The sequence below is a fragment of the Eucyclogobius newberryi genome, unplaced genomic scaffold (genome assembly GCF_026437365.1).
Source record: "Eucyclogobius newberryi isolate DKJ021-1_F unplaced genomic scaffold, fEucNew1.0.hap1 SCAF_7, whole genome shotgun sequence".
NCBI classification, from domain to species: domain Eukaryota; kingdom Metazoa; phylum Chordata; class Actinopteri; order Gobiiformes; family Gobiidae; genus Eucyclogobius; species Eucyclogobius newberryi.
This window is the reverse complement of record NW_027316389.1, coordinates 15,760,341-15,781,681: the sequence shown is the minus strand read 5'-3', so window position 1 is coordinate 15,781,681 and position 21,341 is coordinate 15,760,341. Positions and strand designations below refer to the sequence as shown.

The 21,341-nt window shown below is 43.6% G+C and overlaps 1 protein-coding gene across 2 annotated transcripts in view; it reads left to right on the top strand.

Annotated features, from left to right (window-relative positions):
* The window catches only part of tln2b (talin 2b), a 43,246-nt gene extending 27,896 nt beyond the window's left edge, over window positions 1-15,350 (top strand). Inside the window, exons 34-56 of one of the 2 annotated variants that reach the window (XM_072436007.1) lie at window positions 2,598-2,759; window positions 2,893-3,033; window positions 3,293-3,474; window positions 3,566-3,698; window positions 4,269-4,370; window positions 4,449-4,619; window positions 4,723-4,869; window positions 4,970-5,071; window positions 5,322-5,441; window positions 5,572-5,718; window positions 7,538-7,704; window positions 8,017-8,200; window positions 8,318-8,443; window positions 8,579-8,695; window positions 8,827-9,012; window positions 9,365-9,472; window positions 9,556-9,661; window positions 12,038-12,162; window positions 13,832-13,957; window positions 14,040-14,102; window positions 14,182-14,364; window positions 14,441-14,566; window positions 15,186-15,350. In XM_072436007.1, the coding sequence (XP_072292108.1) occupies window positions 2,598-2,759; window positions 2,893-3,033; window positions 3,293-3,474; window positions 3,566-3,698; window positions 4,269-4,370; window positions 4,449-4,619; window positions 4,723-4,869; window positions 4,970-5,071; window positions 5,322-5,441; window positions 5,572-5,718; window positions 7,538-7,704; window positions 8,017-8,200; window positions 8,318-8,443; window positions 8,579-8,695; window positions 8,827-9,012; window positions 9,365-9,472; window positions 9,556-9,661; window positions 12,038-12,162; window positions 13,832-13,957; window positions 14,040-14,102; window positions 14,182-14,364; window positions 14,441-14,566; window positions 15,186-15,314 (3,153 nt within the window). In that variant the 3' untranslated portion in view covers window positions 15,315-15,350. Of the gene's footprint in view, window positions 1-2,597; window positions 2,784-2,892; window positions 3,034-3,292; window positions 3,475-3,565; window positions 3,699-4,268; window positions 4,371-4,448; window positions 4,620-4,722; window positions 4,870-4,969; window positions 5,072-5,321; window positions 5,442-5,571; window positions 5,719-7,537; window positions 7,705-8,016; window positions 8,201-8,317; window positions 8,444-8,578; window positions 8,696-8,826; window positions 9,013-9,364; window positions 9,473-9,555; window positions 9,662-12,037; window positions 12,163-13,831; window positions 13,958-14,039; window positions 14,103-14,181; window positions 14,365-14,440; window positions 14,567-15,185 lie in introns of both variants that reach the window. The other variant, XM_072436006.1, reaches the window with a different exon arrangement.
* The last annotated feature ends 5,991 nt before the right edge of the window (window positions 15,351-21,341 follow it).

Below are 21,341 nucleotides of genomic sequence, written 5' to 3'. Positions count from 1 at the left end.
GGGGATGAGGAGGTCAGACAGGTAGGGGGGGGCAAGGTGGTGAAGAGCTTTGAAGGTGAGGAGGAGTATTTTAAAGTTTATGCGCTGCTTGATGGGGAGCCAGTGGAGAGAGCGGAGAACGGGAGTGATGTTGTTGTTGTTGTTGTTGTTGTTGTTGTTTTATGGCGGTTGGCATCCAATTGTTGTTGTTGTTGTTGTTGTTGTTTTATGGCGGTTGGCATCCAAGTGTTGCATTACCGCCAGACTTTATTCCTCAGACTTTGTCGTAGTCCTCAGACTCTGTCGTAGTCCGTAAAAGTACTCCTTCCATTGCTTTGGTTGTTGTTGTTGTTGTTGTTGTTGTTTTATGGCGGTTGGCATCCAATTGTTGCATTAACGCCAGACTTTATTCCTCAGACTTTTCGTAGTCCTCAGACTGTCGTAGTCTGTAAAAGAACTCCTTCCATTGCTTTGGTGTTACAAAGCCCATGAGGTCATGATATGTCTTTGTGACTAGAATAGTTGTTGTTGTTTCAGAGACCGACCGGCTTTATTCCAGGGAGACTCTTCTTCATCTTCCTCTCCTTCTTTGACGTTCGGTGCTTCCACCGTACAGCTTTATTCTTGGGAGTGATGTGATCACGGGACCGGGTGTGGGTGAGGAGGCGGGCAGCGGAGTTTTGGACCATTTGGAGTCTATGGAGGGAATGGGAGGAGATGCCAGTGAGGAGGGAGTTGCAGTAGTCAAGGCGGGAGGAGATGAAGGCATGGATGAGGGATTTAGCAGCGGGGAGGGTGAGGCAGTGTCGGATTTTGGCGATGCGGCGGAGGTGGAAGTATGAGGTCTTGAAGATGTGGCTGACATGGGGAGTGAAGGAGAGGGTGGGGTCCATGATGACACCGAGATTGCGTACCAGGGTAGAGGGGGTGATGGTCGAGGTGTCGATGCTGAGTGAAAAGGGACCAGTTTTATTGAGAGTGGATTTGGTGCCAATGAGGAGGAGCTCTGTTTTGTCACTGTTCAGTTTGAGGAAGTTGAGAGTGAGCCATGATTTTATTGTAGAGATGCAGGTTTCGATGTGGCTGAGGGGTTGGGTTTTGGGTGGATTTGGTGGTGAGGTATATCTGGGTGTCGTCAGCGTAGCAGTGAAAGTCCAGGTTGAGTTGGCGGAGGATGTGACCAAGGGGGAAGATGTAGCAGATGAAGAGGAGGGGGCCGAGGACTGAGCCCTGGGGGACCCCTGCGTTACTGGGGAGAGGGTGGATGAGTGACCGGAGAGGGAAATGAACTCTTGCCTGTTGGTAAGGTAGGATGTGAGCCAGTCAAGTGCAGAGCCCTCAACACCCAGTTGGCGCAGCCTTTGTAGAAGAACAGATCACTTATAGGAAGTCCGAAAAACATTTTCAATAGAAGATCTCCTATAAATAAACAAAAACTCCCATAGACAAATAAATAAATACCATTGCATGTGATCCCGACAGTAATTGCACATGAATATGTGTCACGACAGCACATGGATTGCACATGAATTTCACAGTAATTGCACATGAATTGCACATGAATTCCAACAATTATTCTAATGCTAACGCTAATGCTAAGACCGCGGCACGAGAGGAATTGTCCCTTCAAAATAAAAGAGGAAGAAGAAGGGAAGGTATTAATTGCGCCCCTGCTGGCCAATAGTGAAAAATACACAATATCTGTAATGCACTTTTTTCATGGCGTCTTGAGGAGAATATAACCTATGAGTTTCAAACAAATCAGACATTGTTGAGTTTTTGAATTTTTTTGAATAATAAATTTCAATGTCTCTAGATACGGAAAGTGTTATTTTGAGCTCGATCGGACGAAAAACCTAGGATAAGTAAGATTTTTTTTTTTTTAAAGTCAAACGTGGCGGAGCCACTTTGATTCAACATGGCTGACTTCCTGTTTATCATAGAGCGATGCTGCCAGGTGTGTTTTACTCCTCATTACTGTCCGAAGTGTCATGTGCCGAGGCCAAAGATTAAGAGTTTCATGTTTTCTCTTTTGCGACGGGCGCTCTCGCAACCTCCTTTTATTCGAATTTGGGCCGAGCCGATCGCATCTGTGTCCCCATGTGTGACATTCATCAATGTTCAGGGGGTCAAAAATGCCCGAGTTGTGGCAAAATGACCCTGAATAATAAGAATGAGAATAAGAAGAAACCAGGCAAGAACAAAGACTCGTTGCATTCCATTCCATGGAATGGCACGAGCCAATTAATATCTCTACATAAAAGGTCTTAAATCAGCTCTTTTTTACAATCTATGTATGGGCTTCTGTTCTTGCGGCTCATTTTTTTTTGGACCAAACTCTTTCCTCGCCTTCCAATAAGTGTCTATGCTGCAGTCTTTGATCTGTGAACAGCAGAGTGAAAGAATGTTTTAGTTTCAAAATACTCGATGGACAGTGTCATTTTACAGATTTGTTGTTTTTTAAAGCAAAGTCTTGAACCTCAACAGCTCTACAACTGCTAATGTGAATTATCGCAACATATTCTTAAATGTCTGAACCGCTGTATCAGATTGAAAGTTGTTGAAATATAAAAACCTCCTCTAAAATGTGGCTCATGTGTTGAATGCTTTCTTTTTAGGTCTTATCAGCTGCCACTATTGTAGCCAAACACACCTCAGCACTCTGTAATGCCTGTCGTCTGGCCTCCTCCAAAACCTCCAATCCTGTGGCCAGAAGACAGTTTGTTCAATCGGCAAAGGAGGTGGCCAACACCACTGCCAATCTTGTCAAAACCATCAAGGTCAACTCACCAACTGATCAAAACGTTGAGTGTATACTTGTTACAAACATTTCTTATATTCAGTTCAGTGACAATTGTCTATAATTGTATGTACAGTAATGGATTTCACATATACAAAATGCTATTGTTTCAGAATTTAGATGGAGATTTCTCTGATGAAAACAGAACCCGCTGTCGGACAGCTACTGCTCCACTTCTCCAGGCCGTGGAAAACTTGTCCACTTTTGCAAACAATCCAGATTTTGCAAGCATTCCTGCACAGATAAGCCATGAGGTACTTTTCTAAGTGTTCTAACCAACAGAGAATGTAACATAGTGAATTCTTTAGATTGCATCATGTTTAAAAAAAACTTGGCCACAGAAAAAAAGGTGCACATGCTCTGTTATTTTGTAGGACCGCCTTTAGCTTTGATTACAGCACACATTTGCTGTGGCATAGTTTCAATAAGTAGATTAGTTTCTGCTCCTTCTTACATGTTTTTTTTGCGTGATGCCTATGAATAGACCCTAATATTGTTCTGGTCTTTTCTCAGGGCTCTGCTGCTCAGGAGCCAATTATTAGATCAGCCCGCTGTATGTTAGATAGTTCTACATTTCTGTTGGAGACGGCCAGGGCGCTGGTGCTCAATCCCAAAGACCCTCCGACGTGGTCCATACTGGCCGGGCACTCTCGCACTGTGTCCGACTCCATCAAGAGCCTCATCACTGCCATTAGGTGACAAACATTCATCCTACAACTGTTTTGATAAACACAAAGTCAATCTAATTTAACTAATGTACTCTGTATTTTTGAAATCTTTGTTTAGGGACAAGGCACCAGGACAGAGGGAGTGTGATTATTCTATCGATAGCATCAATAAGTGCATCAGAGACATTGAGCAGGCTTCACTCGCTGCAGTGGGACAAAGTTTACCATGCAGAGAAGATATCTCCATGGAGGTATGTGAACACAAGGCCTCTTTCTGTTCCCTGTCTGTTGTGGTATTTAAAGTTGTTTCTAAACTGTTTACTGTACATGTTAGGATTTTTTACATTGTGTATTTTTATTAAATATGTATTATTATTTTGTAAACGGCGGCTTCTCAAAAGGTTCACTCACCACACCAGAACGTATAGCCTTTTTTGTCCGGCTAAATGGAAACACATTGTGTGGGGAAAATGTGGCAATTTCGTCTTGCGAGACCTTGTGGCACAAGATCTTGTCCCATCCCTAGTAAATGGTATTTAATAGAATTTTCAACCTTTCAATATTTTCATTTTTAGTGCAGGTTAATTTGCAAGTTTGTGGTCTAAAATTGTCTAAAATTGAGTGTGTGCTTCCACCACTAGCCGATACATTTCAAGAAGCCTCTTTTCTGATTAGAGACGCCGGGCTGAAGGGGCGGAGTGTTTATGTCTGTTAGACTAATCACACTGACTTTTCCCAGTTCATCAGCTCATTTGGGCTGTAGTTTTGGGCAGAGTTTAGATGTTTAGTCCCACTCAAATATCTTCTTTTCTTCTGCCCAGGCTCTCCAAGATCAGCTGACCTCCTCAGTTCAGGAGATTGGACATCTGATCGATCCAGTGGCCACAACGGCCCGAGGAGAAGCAGCTCAACTCGGACACAAGGTGCAGCTCTGAGTCCTTTATGCTTCTACATTCATATGCGTCTATCCTCATGCTGACCTTTTTAACTCATCTTTCTAGGTGACCCAGCTAGCCAGTTATTTTGATCCCCTTATTGTTGCATCTGTTGGTCTGGCCTCCAAACTCCAGGACCACCAGCAGCAGATGAACATTCTGGACCAGACAAAAACTTTATCGGAGTCCGCTCTACAGATGCTCTATGCGGCCAAAGAAGGTGGAGGAAACCCTAAGGTACTGAGGAATACACCTGCTATCTCTTAACTATCTCTTACTGCAGGATCAGGCATCTTTAAGATATATTTTTGCTAATACATGCATTGACTACCTGTCCCAGGCCTGTCACACCCATGACGCCATCTCAGAGGCAGCTCAGCTTATGAAGGAGGCTGTGGACGACATCATGGTGACTCTGAATGAAGCAGCCAGTGAGGGGGGCATGGTCGGGGGCATGGTGGAGGCCATCGCAGAGTCTATGGGTCGGGTGAGTTCAACATAGATGAATAAATATAAGATCATTCAGTCAATCTGACCTATTTAATAGTTGTGTGCAGAAACAGTATAAATATGTATTGTGTTTCCAGTTGGATGAAGGGACTCCTCCTGAAGCAAAGGGCTCCTTTGTGGACTATCAGACCACCATGGTGAAGTTCTCCAAAGCCATTGCCATCACAGCTCAGGAAATGGTGAGCTCACCTCTTCTGATTGTTGTAGATGAACATTTTAGAAAGTGCTTCTTTGAATAAATCTGTGTCGGACTTATGATTAGTGTGTTGTGAAATGAGTTTCTCCATCAAAGTCTCGAAATTTGTATTTAATACTTATTTTCTTCAGGCATATGGGAAGTTGATTTGCTTATACTTTACATGAAGTAACAGTCTCTTGCCTCTTTTTGTTGTTACAAGAATTATTTATCTACATGTTTGTCTGTCTCAGATGACTAAGTCAGTGACGTGTCCAGAAGAGCTGGGGGGCCTTGCCTCTCAGGTGACAGTGGACTATGGGCAGTTAGCTCTGCAGAGCCGTCTCGCTGCGGCCACAGCAGAGATAGAGGAGGTGAGTGCCTGTGGCCAATTTTTTATCCCATTTCCAAACACTCAAGAAAGCTTGTATTTTCATTTTTAAGATTGCATTGTATGACCTAATAAGTACAAACAACACTGACCTCTTATACTTGTGCACTTAGGTGGGACTGCAGATCCGCAGCCGTGTCCAGGAGCTGGGACACGGCTGTATCTACCTGGTGCAGAAGGCAGGGGCTCTGCAGCTCAGCCCCACAGACACTTTCTCCAAACGGGAGCTCATCGAGTGCGCTCGTGCCGTCACAGAGAAGGTCAGAAGGGGGCAGTGGCTCTGGGTCTCAGTGGCTGCAGGCTGTTAATAATAATAATAATAAATATAGCCGCAAGCGGCAATGATCGGCCCTCGCCACGCCGCCGCCACACCGCCGCCACGCCGCAAGAGGAGGGGGCGCTAACGCGCCCCAATTGTCCTTTTATTACGCCTACTGCTGAATCTGTGACGCTGTCACATCTTCTCCCCTTTGTTTTACCATCAAAAAGCTTTTTTATTTTGAATTCTTGGCAAAATGTGCAGCTTTGCCGCACAGACACCGTGACTCTTTGAATAAAAATGTGGATAACTTTTGATGGTCCTGAAGATGAGTCTCACCAAATTTCAGGTTAATAGGGCTGACGCCCTGGGAGGAGTTTGTGAAAGTCTAAAGTGTAAACATGTTCTGGCGATTTCCCCATTGGAATAACATGAAAGGTTTCGGTCATCGTTACGGCAACGCCATAACAATTATGACATGGGTCTCATTGACTTTTTTGATGGGGATGCTAAAATTGAGTTGTGTGTCAAATTTCATATAATTTCGCAAAACTAAACATTTAACCTCCATATAAAATCTGTAGGGGGCGCTGTGGCGCCAAATGAATTTATTTCACTTCAAGTAGGTTTAGGGCAAAGAGTTTAACAACTGATTCTAATTTGACGCAATTCGGACTTTATCTGCGCAAACGGCAGAAATTTTAAATATGGGAGATTTCTGAAATTCTAGCTACAGTTTGCGGCTTCGCCGCACAGAGACCGTGACAGGTATCAATGTAATTTGGATAACTTTTGATGTCCCACTCCTCAGTAGCATTTTCACCAAATTTCAGCTTTTTAGGGCCAACGCCCTGGGAGGAGTTCGTAAAAGTACGACGTTTGGAAAAACTCCGAAGTCATGTTTAGCCATTTTTGAAGCAATATGGCCGACATTTGGTTGGGCGGACGGCGTTGCCGTAATAATATTTTTTACTTCTCTTGTCACCATCTACCTCGGCGCCAAATTTCATGATTCTACGATCAGATTTTTTTTGGGTCATTTCCCATCTCTCAATGCATTTTTGGTACATTTGGGGGCGCTGACGCGCCAATTTTTTTTTTATTTTAGAAAAGGGAAATAGCCAGAATGTAGAGAGGCACGATTTTTAGAGGTGTGCAAATTTTTGTGACTTTTCGTCAATGTTCACTGGGTGAAAAATAGGGGGGTTGGTCCCGAGAAGAAGAAAGAAGAAAGAATAATATTTCGATGCGAAAACAATGTTTCCCATTTTTCAAATATCATAAACTATACATTTTCGGAAAGCGCTCGCGCTTTCCTACCTCATGGTGTGGGTCCCTGGTCACTGACGGGTACTTTCGTTAATTTTGAGTGGGCTCCGCCCACTTTGTGTTTTTGGCCCTCTATACAGTAATAATGTTCAATTTTTGCATTACATGCTTATATGCACGGAACATGCAAGAGATGGGGAACGTATTCGTGAGCTACTTAGCGCAAATGAGTGGTTTATATGGGGATGACGACCGCTTCGCGGTCGTCATCTCAATGTAAAGTGCTCGTTTAGTGCGCACTTTTGCACGGGCTTCGCCCGTTTACAACGGTAATGTTCCATTTTCCTACTACTAATTAGTATGCACGGGGCGTGCATGAGTGAAGGAGTGCGTTAGTGAGTGTTTGGAAGTGGGCGAGCGCTTCGCGCTCGATTTCGTGCGCACTACGTGCGCACTTTCGCAGCCGTGCTTCGCACGGCCTTACGAGATTAATAGGCCTCTCGCCAGCTTGTGGCGCTCGGGCCTAATAATGATGTAATTATGTGTTGCAGGTGTCATTGGTACTTTCAGCGCTGCAGGCAGGAAACAGAGGCACCCAGGCCTGTATCACTGCTGCCAGCGCAGTGTCAGCCATCATCGCAGACCTGGACACCACCATCATGTTTGCATCGGCCGGAACGCTCCACCCTGACAATGAGGAGACGTTTGCTGATCACAGGTTACTACCCGCACAACAACCCATTCTATGAATCAAAAATAATAGCTGTAGGATAAAGTAAATCAATCCATTTTACCAACATGTTGGGGTTTGAGAACAGTGCTATACATCCAAATTTAAAATCTACTTATAAGTAATTGAAATGTATTGTCAGCTGATCTACGGGTTAAAAAAGCAGACTGTATACACTTATTTTTGAACATTTGTCCTCTTAGATACAGTAAATCATATTAAGCCAAACTACTTAATTGACTTTTTATCAGTGTCTCAGTGTTGATCAGGAAGCTTACTGTCCTTTGTGTCATTCTTCAGAGAGAGCATCCTGAAGACGGCCAAAGCCCTGGTTGAGGACACCAAACTGCTAGTGGCTGGAGCGGCTTCCAGTCAGGACAAACTGTCCCAGGCTGCTCAGTCCTCTGCCAAAACCATCACACAGCTCACTGAGGTGGTCAAGCTGGGGGCCACCAGCATGGGCTCCGAGGGCCCGGATACACAGGTCAGGCTAAGTTATGCAGAGATCAATAAACAGTGTATGTGTGTCCTGATGGTCGACTGTAATCCTCTCCATCACTCACTGATAAAACCTCACCTAGACCTTTGTGCTGTGTCTTAGGTGGTTCTGATTAACGCCGTGCGGGACGTGGCTAAGGCTCTGGCTGAACTCATCAGTGCCACCAAATGTGCCGCAGGCAAACCTGCTGATGACCCATCCATGTATCAGCTGAAAAGTGCAGCTAAGGTGAGGAATATCATTTATACGTAATTCAAATTTCAAACTCAGTACTGTTGAATTGGCTTGAATGTCTCTTTGAACAAATATGCTGTCCCTTTGTCATTATGGATTATTATATACAAACATGATGATCTGTTTCAGGTGATGGTCACCAATGTGACGTCGCTGCTGAAGACGGTGAAGGCCGTGGAGGATGCAGCCACTCGTGGGACCAGGGCTTTGGAGGCCACCATTGAGTACATCAGACAAGAGCTGACGGTGAGAGGGACATGAACTTACGATCATTTAAAATTATGAATAGTAATAATAATCATTGTGTTTTATGATTTTGGAATTATTGCAATATGTTTTAATAAATATTTTGCTTTATAATATTTTTTGTTTACTAGGTTTTCCAGTCCAAGGACATGCCAGATCAACCGGCCTCACCTGATGATTTCATCCGTATGATAAAGGGCATCACAATAGCAACGGCCAAGGCCGTCGCCGCGGGCAACTCAACCCAGCAGGAAGATGTAATAGCCACTGCAAACCTGAGCCGCAAAGCCATCTCCGACATGCTGACTACCTGCAAGGTGCCGCACAGAGACTCATCAGCAAAAAAAGCACTACACAGAGAGAAGCAGGAGGATTCAGGGTCATAACTCCAATATGCACCAGCACCTGGCGACTTAATATTATATTACTGAGCTAGTTACTCTACTCTGCTCTGTTCCAACTTAATAATGGTCCTTGCTTACAATTTTATAAATTTTACAGGCAGAAAAATATGACAACCTGAAGGCACTGTTTAGCTTATTTTAAACAGTTTCATTTTGCCAACAAAAGAGACAAACCTGTATAACTATATTCAAATAAAACAAATCTGCTGTTGGTTTTCTGCAGTGACACTTACTGTGGTTTTGTGCCTGGTGATGTTTACTACAGCGAGCGGCGCACCACCCTGAGGTAACCGAGGACGTGAGAGCCAAGGCGCTGCAGTACAGCTCTGAGTGCACGAGAGGATACATCATACTTCTGGAGCAGGTCCTACAGGTAAGACCTTCCTTTCATGAATACAGAACAGAACATACAGAGACAAGTCCAGCTCACCTTTGAGAGGTGTGGTTCTGTCCTAGGTGCTGCAGAGGCCCAGTCCAGAGCAGAAGCAGCAGCTGGTCAGGAACTCAGAGCAAATAGCAATGTGTGTGACCGAGCTGCTCCAGGCCGCCGAGAATATGAGGGGTGAGTCACCTCAAACAAGACCCATCTGCAACATGAACACTCCAACAAGACCCATCTGCATAACCATTCATTCATCATCATTTTCTATTACATTTAATGGTATATACACTTTCAATAACCTTAATGAAGCATAACTAATAGTTTGTTTTGCTGAGGTTAGTAACTACTTAATTAATACCCTGACCCCTAACTATTGAGTCGTTACCTAGCCATTCTTAATATTTGTTCATTTTAAACTAAGGTGTTGTTGTTAAAGTGGTACCGCTTGGATTTGAAAATGACTAGACAAACTTTTAGTCAGTGCCTTTAAACACAAAACAATTGTTAATGTATTCTTCCAAAGTCTGAATTCTGCTCCTTTGGATTTATTTTTAGGCCCGAGCGCCACAAGCTGGCGAGAGGCCTATTAATCTCGTAAGGCCGTGCGAAGCACGGCTGCGAAAGTGCGCACGTAGTGCGCACGAAATCGAGCGCGAAGCGCTCGCCCACTTCCAAACACTCACTAACGCACTCCTCCACTCATGCACGCCCCGTGCATACTAATTAGTTGTAGGAAAATGGAACATTACCGTTGTAAACGGGCGAAGCCCGTGCAAAAGTTCGCACTAAACGAGCACTTTACATTGGGATGACGACCGCGAAGCGGTCGTCATCCCCATATAAAGCACTCATTTGCGCTAAGTAGCTCACGAATACGTTCCCCATCTCTTGCATGTTCCGTGCATATAAGCATGTAATGCAAAAATTGAACATTATTACTGTATAGAGGGCCAAAAACACAAAGTGGGCGGAGCCCACTCAAAATTATCGAAAGTACCCGTCAGTGACCAGGGACCCACACCATGAGGTAGGAAAGCGCGAGCGCTTTCTGAAAATGTATAGTTTATGATATTTGAAAAATGGGAAACATTGTTTTCGCATCGAAATATTATTCTTTCTTTCTTTCTTTCTTCTTCTCGGGACCAACCCCCCTATTTTTCACCCAGTGAACATTGACGAAAAGTCACAAAAATTTGCACACCTCTAAAAATCGTGCCTCTCTACATTCTGGCTATTTCCCTTTTCTAAAATAAAAAAAATTGGCGCGTCAGCGCCACCAAATGTACCAAAAATGCATTGAGAGATGGGAAATGACCCAAAAAAAATCTGATCGTAGAATCATAAAATTTGGCGCAGAGGTAGATGGTGACAAGAGAAGTAAAAAATATTATTACGGCAATGCCGTCCGCCCAACCAAATGTCGGCCATATTGCTTCAAAAATGGCTAAACATGACTTCGGAGTTTTTCCAAACGTCGTACTTTTACGAACTCCTCCCAGGGCGTTGGCCCTAAAAAGCTGAAATTTGGTGAAAATGTTACTGAGGAGTGGGACATCAAAAGTTATCCAAATTACATTGATACCTCTCACGGTCTCTGAGCGGCGAAGCCGCAAACTGTAGCTAGAATTTCAGAAATCTCCCATATTTAAAATTTCTGCCGTTTGCGCAGATAAAGTCCGAATTGCGTCAAATTAGAATCAGTTGTTAAACTCTTTGCCCTAAACCTACTTGAAGTGAAATAAATTCATTTGGCGCCACAGCGCCCCCTACAGATTTTATATGGAGGTTAAATGTTTAGTTTTGCGAAATTATATGAAATTTGACACACAACTCAATTTTAGCATCCCCATCAAAAAAGTCAATGACTCATGTCATAATTGTTATGGCGTTGCCGTAACGATGACCGAAACCTTTCATGTTTACACTTTAGACTTTCACAAACTCCTCCCAGGGTGTCAGCCCTATTAACCTGAAATTTGGTGAGACTCATCTTCAAGACCATCAAAAGTTATCCACATTTTCATTCAAAGAGTCACGGTGTCTGGGCGGCAAAGCCGCACATTTTGCCAAGAATTCAAAATAAAATATCTTTTTGATGGTAAAACAAAGGGGAGAAGATGTGACAGCGTCACAGATTCAGCAGTAGGCGTAATAAAAGGACAATTGGGGCGCGTTAGCGCCCCCCTCCTCTTGCGGCGTGGCGGCGGTGTGGCGGCGGCGTGGCGAGGGCCGATCATTGCCGCTTGCGGCTATATTATTCAACTTATTTTTTCTATTTTGGTTATTATCATGACTTCATGGTTTTGGGATCAGTCAAATCTACTTTAGCACTTATATAACATTTTGTTGGTTTTCTAGTTTTCTGTTTGTGCTGCACTTTATAAACTGCTTCTGTTTATAAAATCTGCTGTATAAATCAAGGTTATTTTGATTTTGATTATATGACTTATTCCAACATGACCCTTTACTTTGCTTGGCTGATTTTGACCTTCTCTAAACTTAGCTCAGTTTCTCCCAGTTTTCCGGGAGTCCCTTACAGAATTCCCTCTCTTTCAGGATCAGAGTGTGTCGACACAGAGGAAACTACAGCCATCGCAGAGACAGAGCTGTTGGGAGCAGCCGCATCAATTGAAGCTGCCGCCAGGAAACTGGAGCAGCTCAAACCGAGAGAGAAGCCCAAGGTACAGGACAAAACACGGCCTCCGGTGAACAAAACACAACCGTAAACCAATAATTCAAGAATCCAAGATCTTTGAAATGTAATACAGAGAGACGTAGGGTAGATATGTCCAGTTTCAACAGGGTTTTCCCAATTTTATTAAATAATTCAACAGTCTCTTGTTTTACATCTGGAAATTATTTGTAAAGTGCCAGTCTGTTGTTTGTGACACTTGTCCTGTGTGCTCTTTAAAATGTATGTACACCAAGAATATTGTTAAAAGTGATAAAAGCTCAGCCACAAATTAATTCTAAATCTTAGTTTTTACTTCAAATTTGGCTTCATTTATGTTTTTTGTGACTTTTCAGATTGTATTTATTGTGTGACACGGTGGCGTAGCAGTTAGCGATCTTACCTCACAGAAAGAAGGTCCTGTGATAGGGCCTTTTTTGTGTAAACTTTTGCATGTTTGTGTAGGTATTCTTTGGGTCCACTGGTACTAAAAAAGTCCCCTGTATTGCCTGGACTACCTTGTTAAAGAGATGAGTGTAAAAGAGTGGGTTTTCTACTTAAATAAAGATTGAATGGCTAAACAAACAAACAGAATAATGAGTAATTTAATTTATTAGTCTGGTAAGAGGACTTTTTGGATGTATAAACGGTAGCACACCATATTCAATGCTGATCGCAGAGGCTTTTAGACGTGGAGCCGTAGTTTTATGCTCACTGTTTGTACTTTGTTTATCAGACGCTTCTTTTCTTGTCTCTCTTCCTTGTCTTTTATGCTCCCTGTCTCTCCTCCCGAAGGAAAGGGTCTGTCTCACCCCATGCATGTCCCCACCGACCTCGTCTCCCTTTCCAAACCGTTGTAGACATGGATGCCTTCTCTGCAGGGCTCTGTCTGATATGTTTGATATATTAGGTTGTTATTCAGTCCAACTATATATCAAACATATTCCTACAGTGTCCCGCCCTGTCTCCAGCCTCGTGTTCCTCTGTGTTGTGCAGTTGCATGTTGTGGGTTCACAGAGAAAGGGCCGCGCGTAGCCGCTCTGTGGCGGGTCGTCTTTTGAGGTTTTTTCCGTCGTGGATCGTGTAATGGGTGGTCTACAGTCGGTCACATATTCTGGGTTCTGTGCAGTGGTTCAAGTGGTGGAAATGTTGTTTTTATAAAAGAAGATTTATTCCGACATACTGTCTGCTATTGTTGTGTCAGTAAGCTAAGGAGCGGCTGTTACTACAGATGTGACTTACCTCAACTGACAGTGGGGAGTGAGCGATTAATGCAATGTCTAAAATGTGTCTTACAGTATATGTAATAACTGAATAGAACCTTCTATTTTATTTTAAATTTCGATGTTGCAACAGGTAAATAGAAACTAGATAAAATATACGGCTGAAAACTAGTATGTACTATAAGTGGCTATGACGTTGGTTACGTACAGTTTAGCATATGGACAGAATAAATGGCATGTAAACATTTTAAATCATGTAAGGTCTCTAGAAAAACTGAGGAAAGATTTTCAAAACACAAACCTCCATACTGACCTTGTTGATTAAAGGTAATGTGAGGAAATGTTTTGATGTAAAAAGTATACACACTTGTTTGACCTAATAATTTAAGGCTTGTTTTGTTTAAATCCCTTTAAAAATCTTTATGTCTTACTGGTACTGTCTGATGTTGTCCACAGCAAGCAGATGAAACACTGAATTTTGAAGAACAGATCTTGGAAGCTGCAAAGTCCATCGCAGCAGCCACCAGTGCTTTAGTGAAATCTGCATCTGCCGCTCAGAGGGAGCTGGTAATGCAAGGCCAGGTTAGTGTCAGCGCACACAACCAGCACACTTCTACATGCATTATGGTTATGGTCATTCAAAAGGATGATGTTGTTGTTATAGGTGGGATCCAACCAAGCAAATGCAGTGGAAGATGGCCAGTGGTCGCAAGGGCTTATATCAGCTGTAATATTAATGCACGATCAAGTATATTTAGTCATGAAAGTCTTTCTGGCTAATCACATTAAACATATTTTATATACAGGCACGAATGGTTGCAGCTGCTACGAGTAACCTGTGTGAATCTGCCAACGCGTCGGTGCAGGGCCATGCGAGTGAGGAGAAGCTCATCTGCTCAGCTAAGCAGGTGGCTGCCTCCACAGCTCAGCTCCTCGTGGCGTGTAAAGTGAAGGCAGACCAGCAGTCGGAGGCTGTCAAAAGATTACAGGTACTATGCGTTAAAAACAAGAGGAAAATCTTGTTGCATGTTGACTGGTTATTCTGACAAACGTGTGTCTGCGAAGGCTGCGGGAAATGCGGTAAAAAGAGCTTCAGACAGCCTGGTGAAGGCTGCACAGAAAGCTGCTTTTGACAAAAGTGAAGATGACAGTGTGGTTGTCAAGACCAGATTTGTTGGAGGCATTGCTCAGGTACGTCATACGTTAAATTATACAATAAATATTTAATTATAAAAAGAAAATATAAAATAATTAACACATAGGTCATATTGAAAGTCATATTACTCATAACAACTCCAAAATGTGTAATTTGCTTATGTAAATTCAGAAGGGTTATAATTACGTAGTAAAAGGTGCACTAAGAGGTTTTACACACAACATTTGGAATTACAGCAGGTAAAGTGGTGTCAATGGTTAATAATGAATCCTGCAAGAACAGATTTTGAGAGCACATTCAACACACTTGAATAAGCTGTTTCAGAGTATAAAGAAAAATTACTTGCACTTTTTGCGATTAGAATCACGATTTATACAGTATAGTTCTGTTTAGAGTGTGCATTGTACTATTCCAAGGGCCTTAAAAAATTGAGAGAAGAATAAAATATTTCCCATTAACTTTCAATCCATTTATATAAACAATAAATATTAACTGATAGACAGAACAACAACAAAACTTTCCAATCTTTGCAAAGGATAAAGTATTATGGGGGGTTGAGGCAAAGTGCCCCCTATCGCCCCCTGTTGTTAGCGAACAAGCTAACAATAAGAATATTTCATTCAGTCAGCTCATATTTCATCATATTTTCCTCAGATCATCGCGGCGCAGGAGGAGATGCTGAGGAAAGAGCGCGAGCTGGAGGAAGCTCGTAAGAAGCTGGCACAGATCCGGCAGCAGCAGTACAAGTTCCTGCCCAGTGAGCTCCGGGAGGATCAGGGATGAGCGTGGGTCAGAGCGCTTCACTTTCACACGGGTTTGGACAGAGCAGGGAGGGGGGATCTGAAAGAACACTGAGAACTGAATCTGAAGACAGTTTGTACATTTTGTCATGATGAGACAGCGATGTATGAGGGTGTCTGATGCGGCTGGCGGGTGTTGTGATGTGGACATTACAGACGTGGGTCATTTATCGGGAGGTTTGAATGTTTAGAAGCAAATAGAAACTTGCGAAATAGATGAAGGATACATATAAGGTAAGGCTTGCATGTATTATAATATCTTTACATATCAAAGCAGCTACTAACCAATAAAGAAGTGCTTTTAAATAGTGGGTCAGGGGAGTATATAGGAAATAATGGCTATACTGTCACTTATACAACGCATAAATATACCGCATAGCCCAACACTTAAATGGTTATTATAGTTGTAGATAACAATGTACTGGCTTTATATCCTCACAAACCACCACAGTAAACTCCCGAATGGACTTGAGAAGAAAGTGAATGATCAACGATAAATTTGCAGGACTAGTCAGGAACCACTGTAGAATAGTTGTGTACTTTGAACCAGAACGGCACTGATATTGAAATGTGAATTTGATGGTGCAATATTTATGTAAGTCTTTTAGTTCAAATAAGCTTTAGATCAAACAGTGAGTAATTGCAATGAAGAGTGACTTTGAAGACAGTGACCATCTCCTAGGCCTGTCCAAACGGTTGTATGAAATATAAATAAGTTACAGGACTGTACTTCCACACACAGCCTTTGTATGAGTTGTGATGTCTTTGGTAGCTATATTAGTTGTATGTAAATGGACATTACACAAGCTTGAGCACTGAAGAAGGCTTCCACTATGACCACTGTAATGCCCTTTATGAAGCAGAGGTAAATGTACAACGCTGTATGAAGTACTTATAGGTACACGTTATGGTGACGTTAAAATTCTGGGTGTGTATTCTGAGTTAATTTGAGTGTAAAGGCTCTGTCTACTAGTGCCTTACCTGAGTCTGCACTGAAAGCCGCAGTCAGAGTCCATGAGGTCGACGGGGGCGAGGGCACGTTGCAAAAGTTTTAAAAGAAACCTTCATGGAAATTTCTTCACGGAAAAATATCTATGGTATCAAGGGTTTTCCTCTGTCTAAATGGAAATGTGTATTCAAAAGTGACCACAAGATGAGTTCAAAAAAGTAGAACTGAGAATTTGAATCTTTAAGTTGCAAAGTGTACATTTTCTGATGGAAAACGCTTTGCCTGGAATGCTCCACAGAATGGCATTGAAAGCATCTATCTTACATTTATTTAATTACAGATGCTTGTATTTCTATTGAAAAACATGCATTCTTACAGTGAGTAGCCTCTCCACAGATCAGACCTGTAACTCTGACTGATGGTGCGTGTGGAGACAAACAGGTGGCGTATCCTCCACTAGAAAAGTTACACAGTGCACTAAGTATGGGGGGTATACTTATTTATTTGATGGACTTTTTGACTTGTTCCAAGATGTTTCTGATTGGTTTCAATACATTGCATCTAATTGCAGGTTAACTTAAATGCCCAGGTGGTAAATGGTAAATAATGGTCACATTTATAGAGCGCTTTTCTATCATCAAGGCACTCAAAGCGCTTCACATCAAGGAGCCAGTCACCCATTCACACACACAATCACACACCAGATGTTCACAGACACATTGGCAAATATATTTTCTTATTTAAAAATGTTGTGAAACTGGCAAGACATGTCTTTAGGTCAGTCCATAAAAAACTCAATTATATAAAATATTCTCAATTAAATTCTAGATATTCCATGTTGCATAGTACATTTGCCAACAGGTTATTAAAATAATCTGCTCTTGTGCCGAACAGGACAGACAAGATTCAACACCCTTTTGTTTGCCTTTTGATGTTTGTTCTGATGCTTTTCGGATGTTTTGATTGGCCCAGTTAGGGCTCCATAAATTATACTGCTTTGAGCATGTGATGGTTTGTATTAGAGTGTTCCTCAGAAATGTCCAACTAACCACCAGTTCCATTATAACTCCTTACTACATGTTACGAGTAAATGTGAGACTGATCACGAGTAGTCACTGCAGTAGAAGCTTTCCGTGTTGTACTTGCTTTTTCTCACTTGATGATGTACTGTATGTATGATATTTATCTGGTGACAAAGTATTTTTTGTATAAACTGAAAATAAAAAAAAAAATGAGGGGGGAAAAGACCACTAGTATCACTCAGCGGGGTGACATGACCGGCACAGTGGAGACATCAGAGTTTTGTTTTAAAGGATTTTTTGGCCCGCAGGCTTTATTAGACCGGACAGGTGAGAGTGAAATGGGGGTGAGAGAGAAGGGAGGGATTCAAACTCAGGACACTGCGGCCGGCTGCCCGTGGAGCCTGGCATGCGTTCTGCTGCCCCACTCGACCACTGGGCAGCACAGAGACTTCATGGCAGGGTCTGTTTTCCTGCACCCCTGAAATTGGCACCAAGATTGTTCAAAGAATGCAGCAGACTACAAAAAGTGTATTGTTCTTGGTGAGTTTTGGATGCTTTGCCCAAAATCTTGATTCAAATGAGTAGACCTATTTAACTGCACCATTACAGATGTATGTTTGGTATACGTATACTTAGTTATACTTAAGAGTGTTGCAATACATTTACAAGAATGAACTGCCGGTTAATGAAATGTTATGTAGCATCACATGTTAACCAGTAGATGTCAGTATAGTTTAGTGATGTTTTGTTTCTGTCCATGTTCCCAGAAAATACAGCTCAAAGGAGAAAAAGACTATGTGTGACTCCAAATAAGGATATAGTGGATGTGCCTTTTCTCTTCTGTTTCTCTGCCCAGACGCTGCACCAAACTTGTCTTTACTACATCAAGCTCTCTTATGGTCACTTTGTTGTGAAAATAGGCCCACAAATTAGACAAAAAGATGCGTTTCTAAAACATGTTTACTGACTTACAATGTAGTACCTGGATGTCCAACACATCAAAAGCTCCTGGTCAGTATTACCTGATCCAGAGGAACACCTGACTGACCACCACAGAAAAACAAATATATTTTTTGTAGGAACAGTGCAAACCACGTCTCCCTGTGCTTTATTCAACAGTGTGCAACTTATAATAATCAAACATTTACACTTACTTACTATGATTTAAGAGTCGCTCCTCTCCCTGCCGGATGTGAGCCTAAGATGAGGAGGGTTTCCTAAACTACATCACATGACTATTTTAGGTCAACATAGTTGGTCGGGCGGCCCATCTCGTCATAGCCCTGTGCTGCACATGCAGAGACTCAATTTACTAAAGGCCATGGTGTCAACCGTTGTGTAGTTTAACCATACAAACTGTGGTGTAGGTACATCCGTCACTCTTCGGATGTGGGAGTTTAAAAAATAACTTGATATCATGAATATTATATGACATTATACCTTTTCAAAAGCTAAAGTGGTATTTGGAGATTGCTACTCACAAAATAATGTGTGTATATGTGCTATAAACTTGCAAGTATCTTTATTGTCCAGAGAGTAATGCAGTAATTCTTCTTTAATTATCAGGATAAAGATTAATCAGGTTTCACTCCTTATATTGTTGACACATAACATTCGGAGGGTTTAACCACAAAGTACAAATAAACACATTTCTGTCCTCTGTAGCAGGGCAGATTTATCCCAAAACCGAACTTTATGAAATATGAAATAAATACACTAACTCTATGAGATGTTTCTCCCTCAGGATGGTCTCACGCTCAGAGCTGTCTCACAGATTTTCCATTGGAAACATTTTATGGATGTTTTGTGGACCTACAGACACCGGTCCTGATGCGTAGCAGGGCCATATATGGACTTGTACTGAAAGTAAACACGCACAAGTCTGTGGCACCAGCACACAAATATTTAACACGGCCGTGCACGTGCTCCCTGTGTGCAGTCACTGAGAGAAAGAGGAGGAAACAGAATTCAGCAGCAATCACAGAAGACAACTAATGATGTATCTAAGATATCACAGCTGTCTCTCATTCAGAGGAATCTCTCCCTGAAACTGTCTCAGAACTGTCTCTCCCTCCGAGCTGCCTCTTCCTCAGAACTGTCTCTTCCTCAGAACTGTCTCTCCCTCAGAGCTGTCTCTCCCTCAGAGCTGTCTCTCACTCAGAGCTGTCTCTCCCTCAGAGCTGTCTCTCCCTCAGAGCTGTCTCTCACTCAGAGCTGTCTCTCCCTCAGAGCTGTCTCTCCTTCCGAGCTGTCTCTCCCTCAGAGCTGTCTCTCACTCAGAGCTGTCTCTCCCTCAGAGCTGTCTCTCCCTCAGAGCTGTCTCTCACTCAGAGCTGTCTCTCCCTCAGAGCTGTCTCTCACTCAGAACTGTCTCTCACTCAGAGCTGTCTCTCACTCAGAGCTGTCTCTCCCTCAGAGCTGTCTCTCCTTCCGAGCTGTCTCTCCCTCAGAGCTGTCTCTCACTCAGAGCTGTCTCTCCCTCAGAGCTGTCTCTCCCTCAGAGCTGTCTCTCACTCAGAGCTGTCTCTCCCTCAGAGCTGTCTCTCACTCAGAACTGTCTCTCACTCAGAGCTGTCTCTCCCTCAGAGCTGTCTCTCACTCAGAACTGTCTCTCCCTCAAAGCTGTCTCTCCCTCGGAGCTGTCTCTCCCTCGAAGCCGTCGCTCACTGTTGTCTCTCCCTCAGAACTGTCTTTCACTCTTAGCAGCTGCATGTCTCCCCTTTCAGGACTCTCTGTCTTATCATCAGAGCTGTCCTAAAACTGTCCATAAAATGCTAACTTATTGATCTGTGAAATTAAATCTCCAACTGCTGTACACAATTGACTTGAACCTCAGTACTGCCAGTACTCAGTGGTGCGTTCGTGGCTAGTAGAACTTTAGTGGCTAGTGAATTATGTAATTTATTTACAGGTCGGAGATGACAGATTATTCCTTGCCTCCTCACTGGCCTCCTCACTGGCCTCCTCACTGGCCTCCTCACTGGCCTCCTCACTGGCCTCCTCACGGGCCTCCTCACTGGCCTCCTCACTGGCCTCCTCACTGGCCTCCTCACGGGCCTCTTCACGGGCCTCCTCACTGGCCTCCTCACTGGCCTCCTCACGGGCCTCCTCACTGGCCTCCTCACTGGCCTCCTCACTGGCCTCCTCACGGGCCTCTTCACGGGCCTCCTCACTGGCCTCCTCACTGGCCTCCTCACGGGCCTCCTCACGAGCCTCCTCACTGGCCTCCTCACGGGCTTTCTCACTGGCCTCCTCACTGGCCTCCTCACGGGCCTCCTCACGGGCCTCCTCACTGGCCTCCTCAAGGGCCTCCTCAAAGGCCTCCTCAAGGGCCTCTTCACTGGCCTCCTCACGGGCTTCCTCACTGGCCTCCTCACTGGCCTCCTCACGGGCTTCCTCACGGGCTTCCTCACTGGCCTCCTCACGGGCCTCCTCACGGGCCTCCTCACTGGCCTCCTCAAGGGCCTCCTCAAAGGCCTCCTCAAGGGCCTCTTCACTGGCCTCCTCACGGGCTTCCTCACTGGCCTCCTCACTGGCCTCCTCACGGGCTTCCTCACGGGCTTCCTCATTGGCCTCCTCACTGGCCTCCTCACTGGCCTCCTCACTGGCCTCCTCACTGGCCTCCTCACTGTGCACCTGCAGCTGAAGAATGTGACCTTCACCACCCTGGAATTCTCCCATTCTGGGTAAATCCTTCATGAGGAAACTGTTACATGTTGAACTGCCTTAGAGCTCACCGTGGTGTGCCCTAAGTAGTTCAGAGAGCCAGCTGCCATTAAGTCAGGCTAATTTACAGGTCTGCTGACAGTTTTAGCACTGCACCGAATGACATGTGTCAAAGTGGCGGGGCCTTGTTGTATCAGAGAGGGCACCAGTCAACAAGACTGTGTCAGTGAAACATTGCGGTAGATAAACAGCCAAACAAACATTTCTTTTGAGCTCATTTCACCCAAGAACGAGGACTGAACCATTACAGACAATTCATATTATAAGAAATAACTGAATGCAAGACCACAAGTCAGTCAATTCTGTTCTAAGT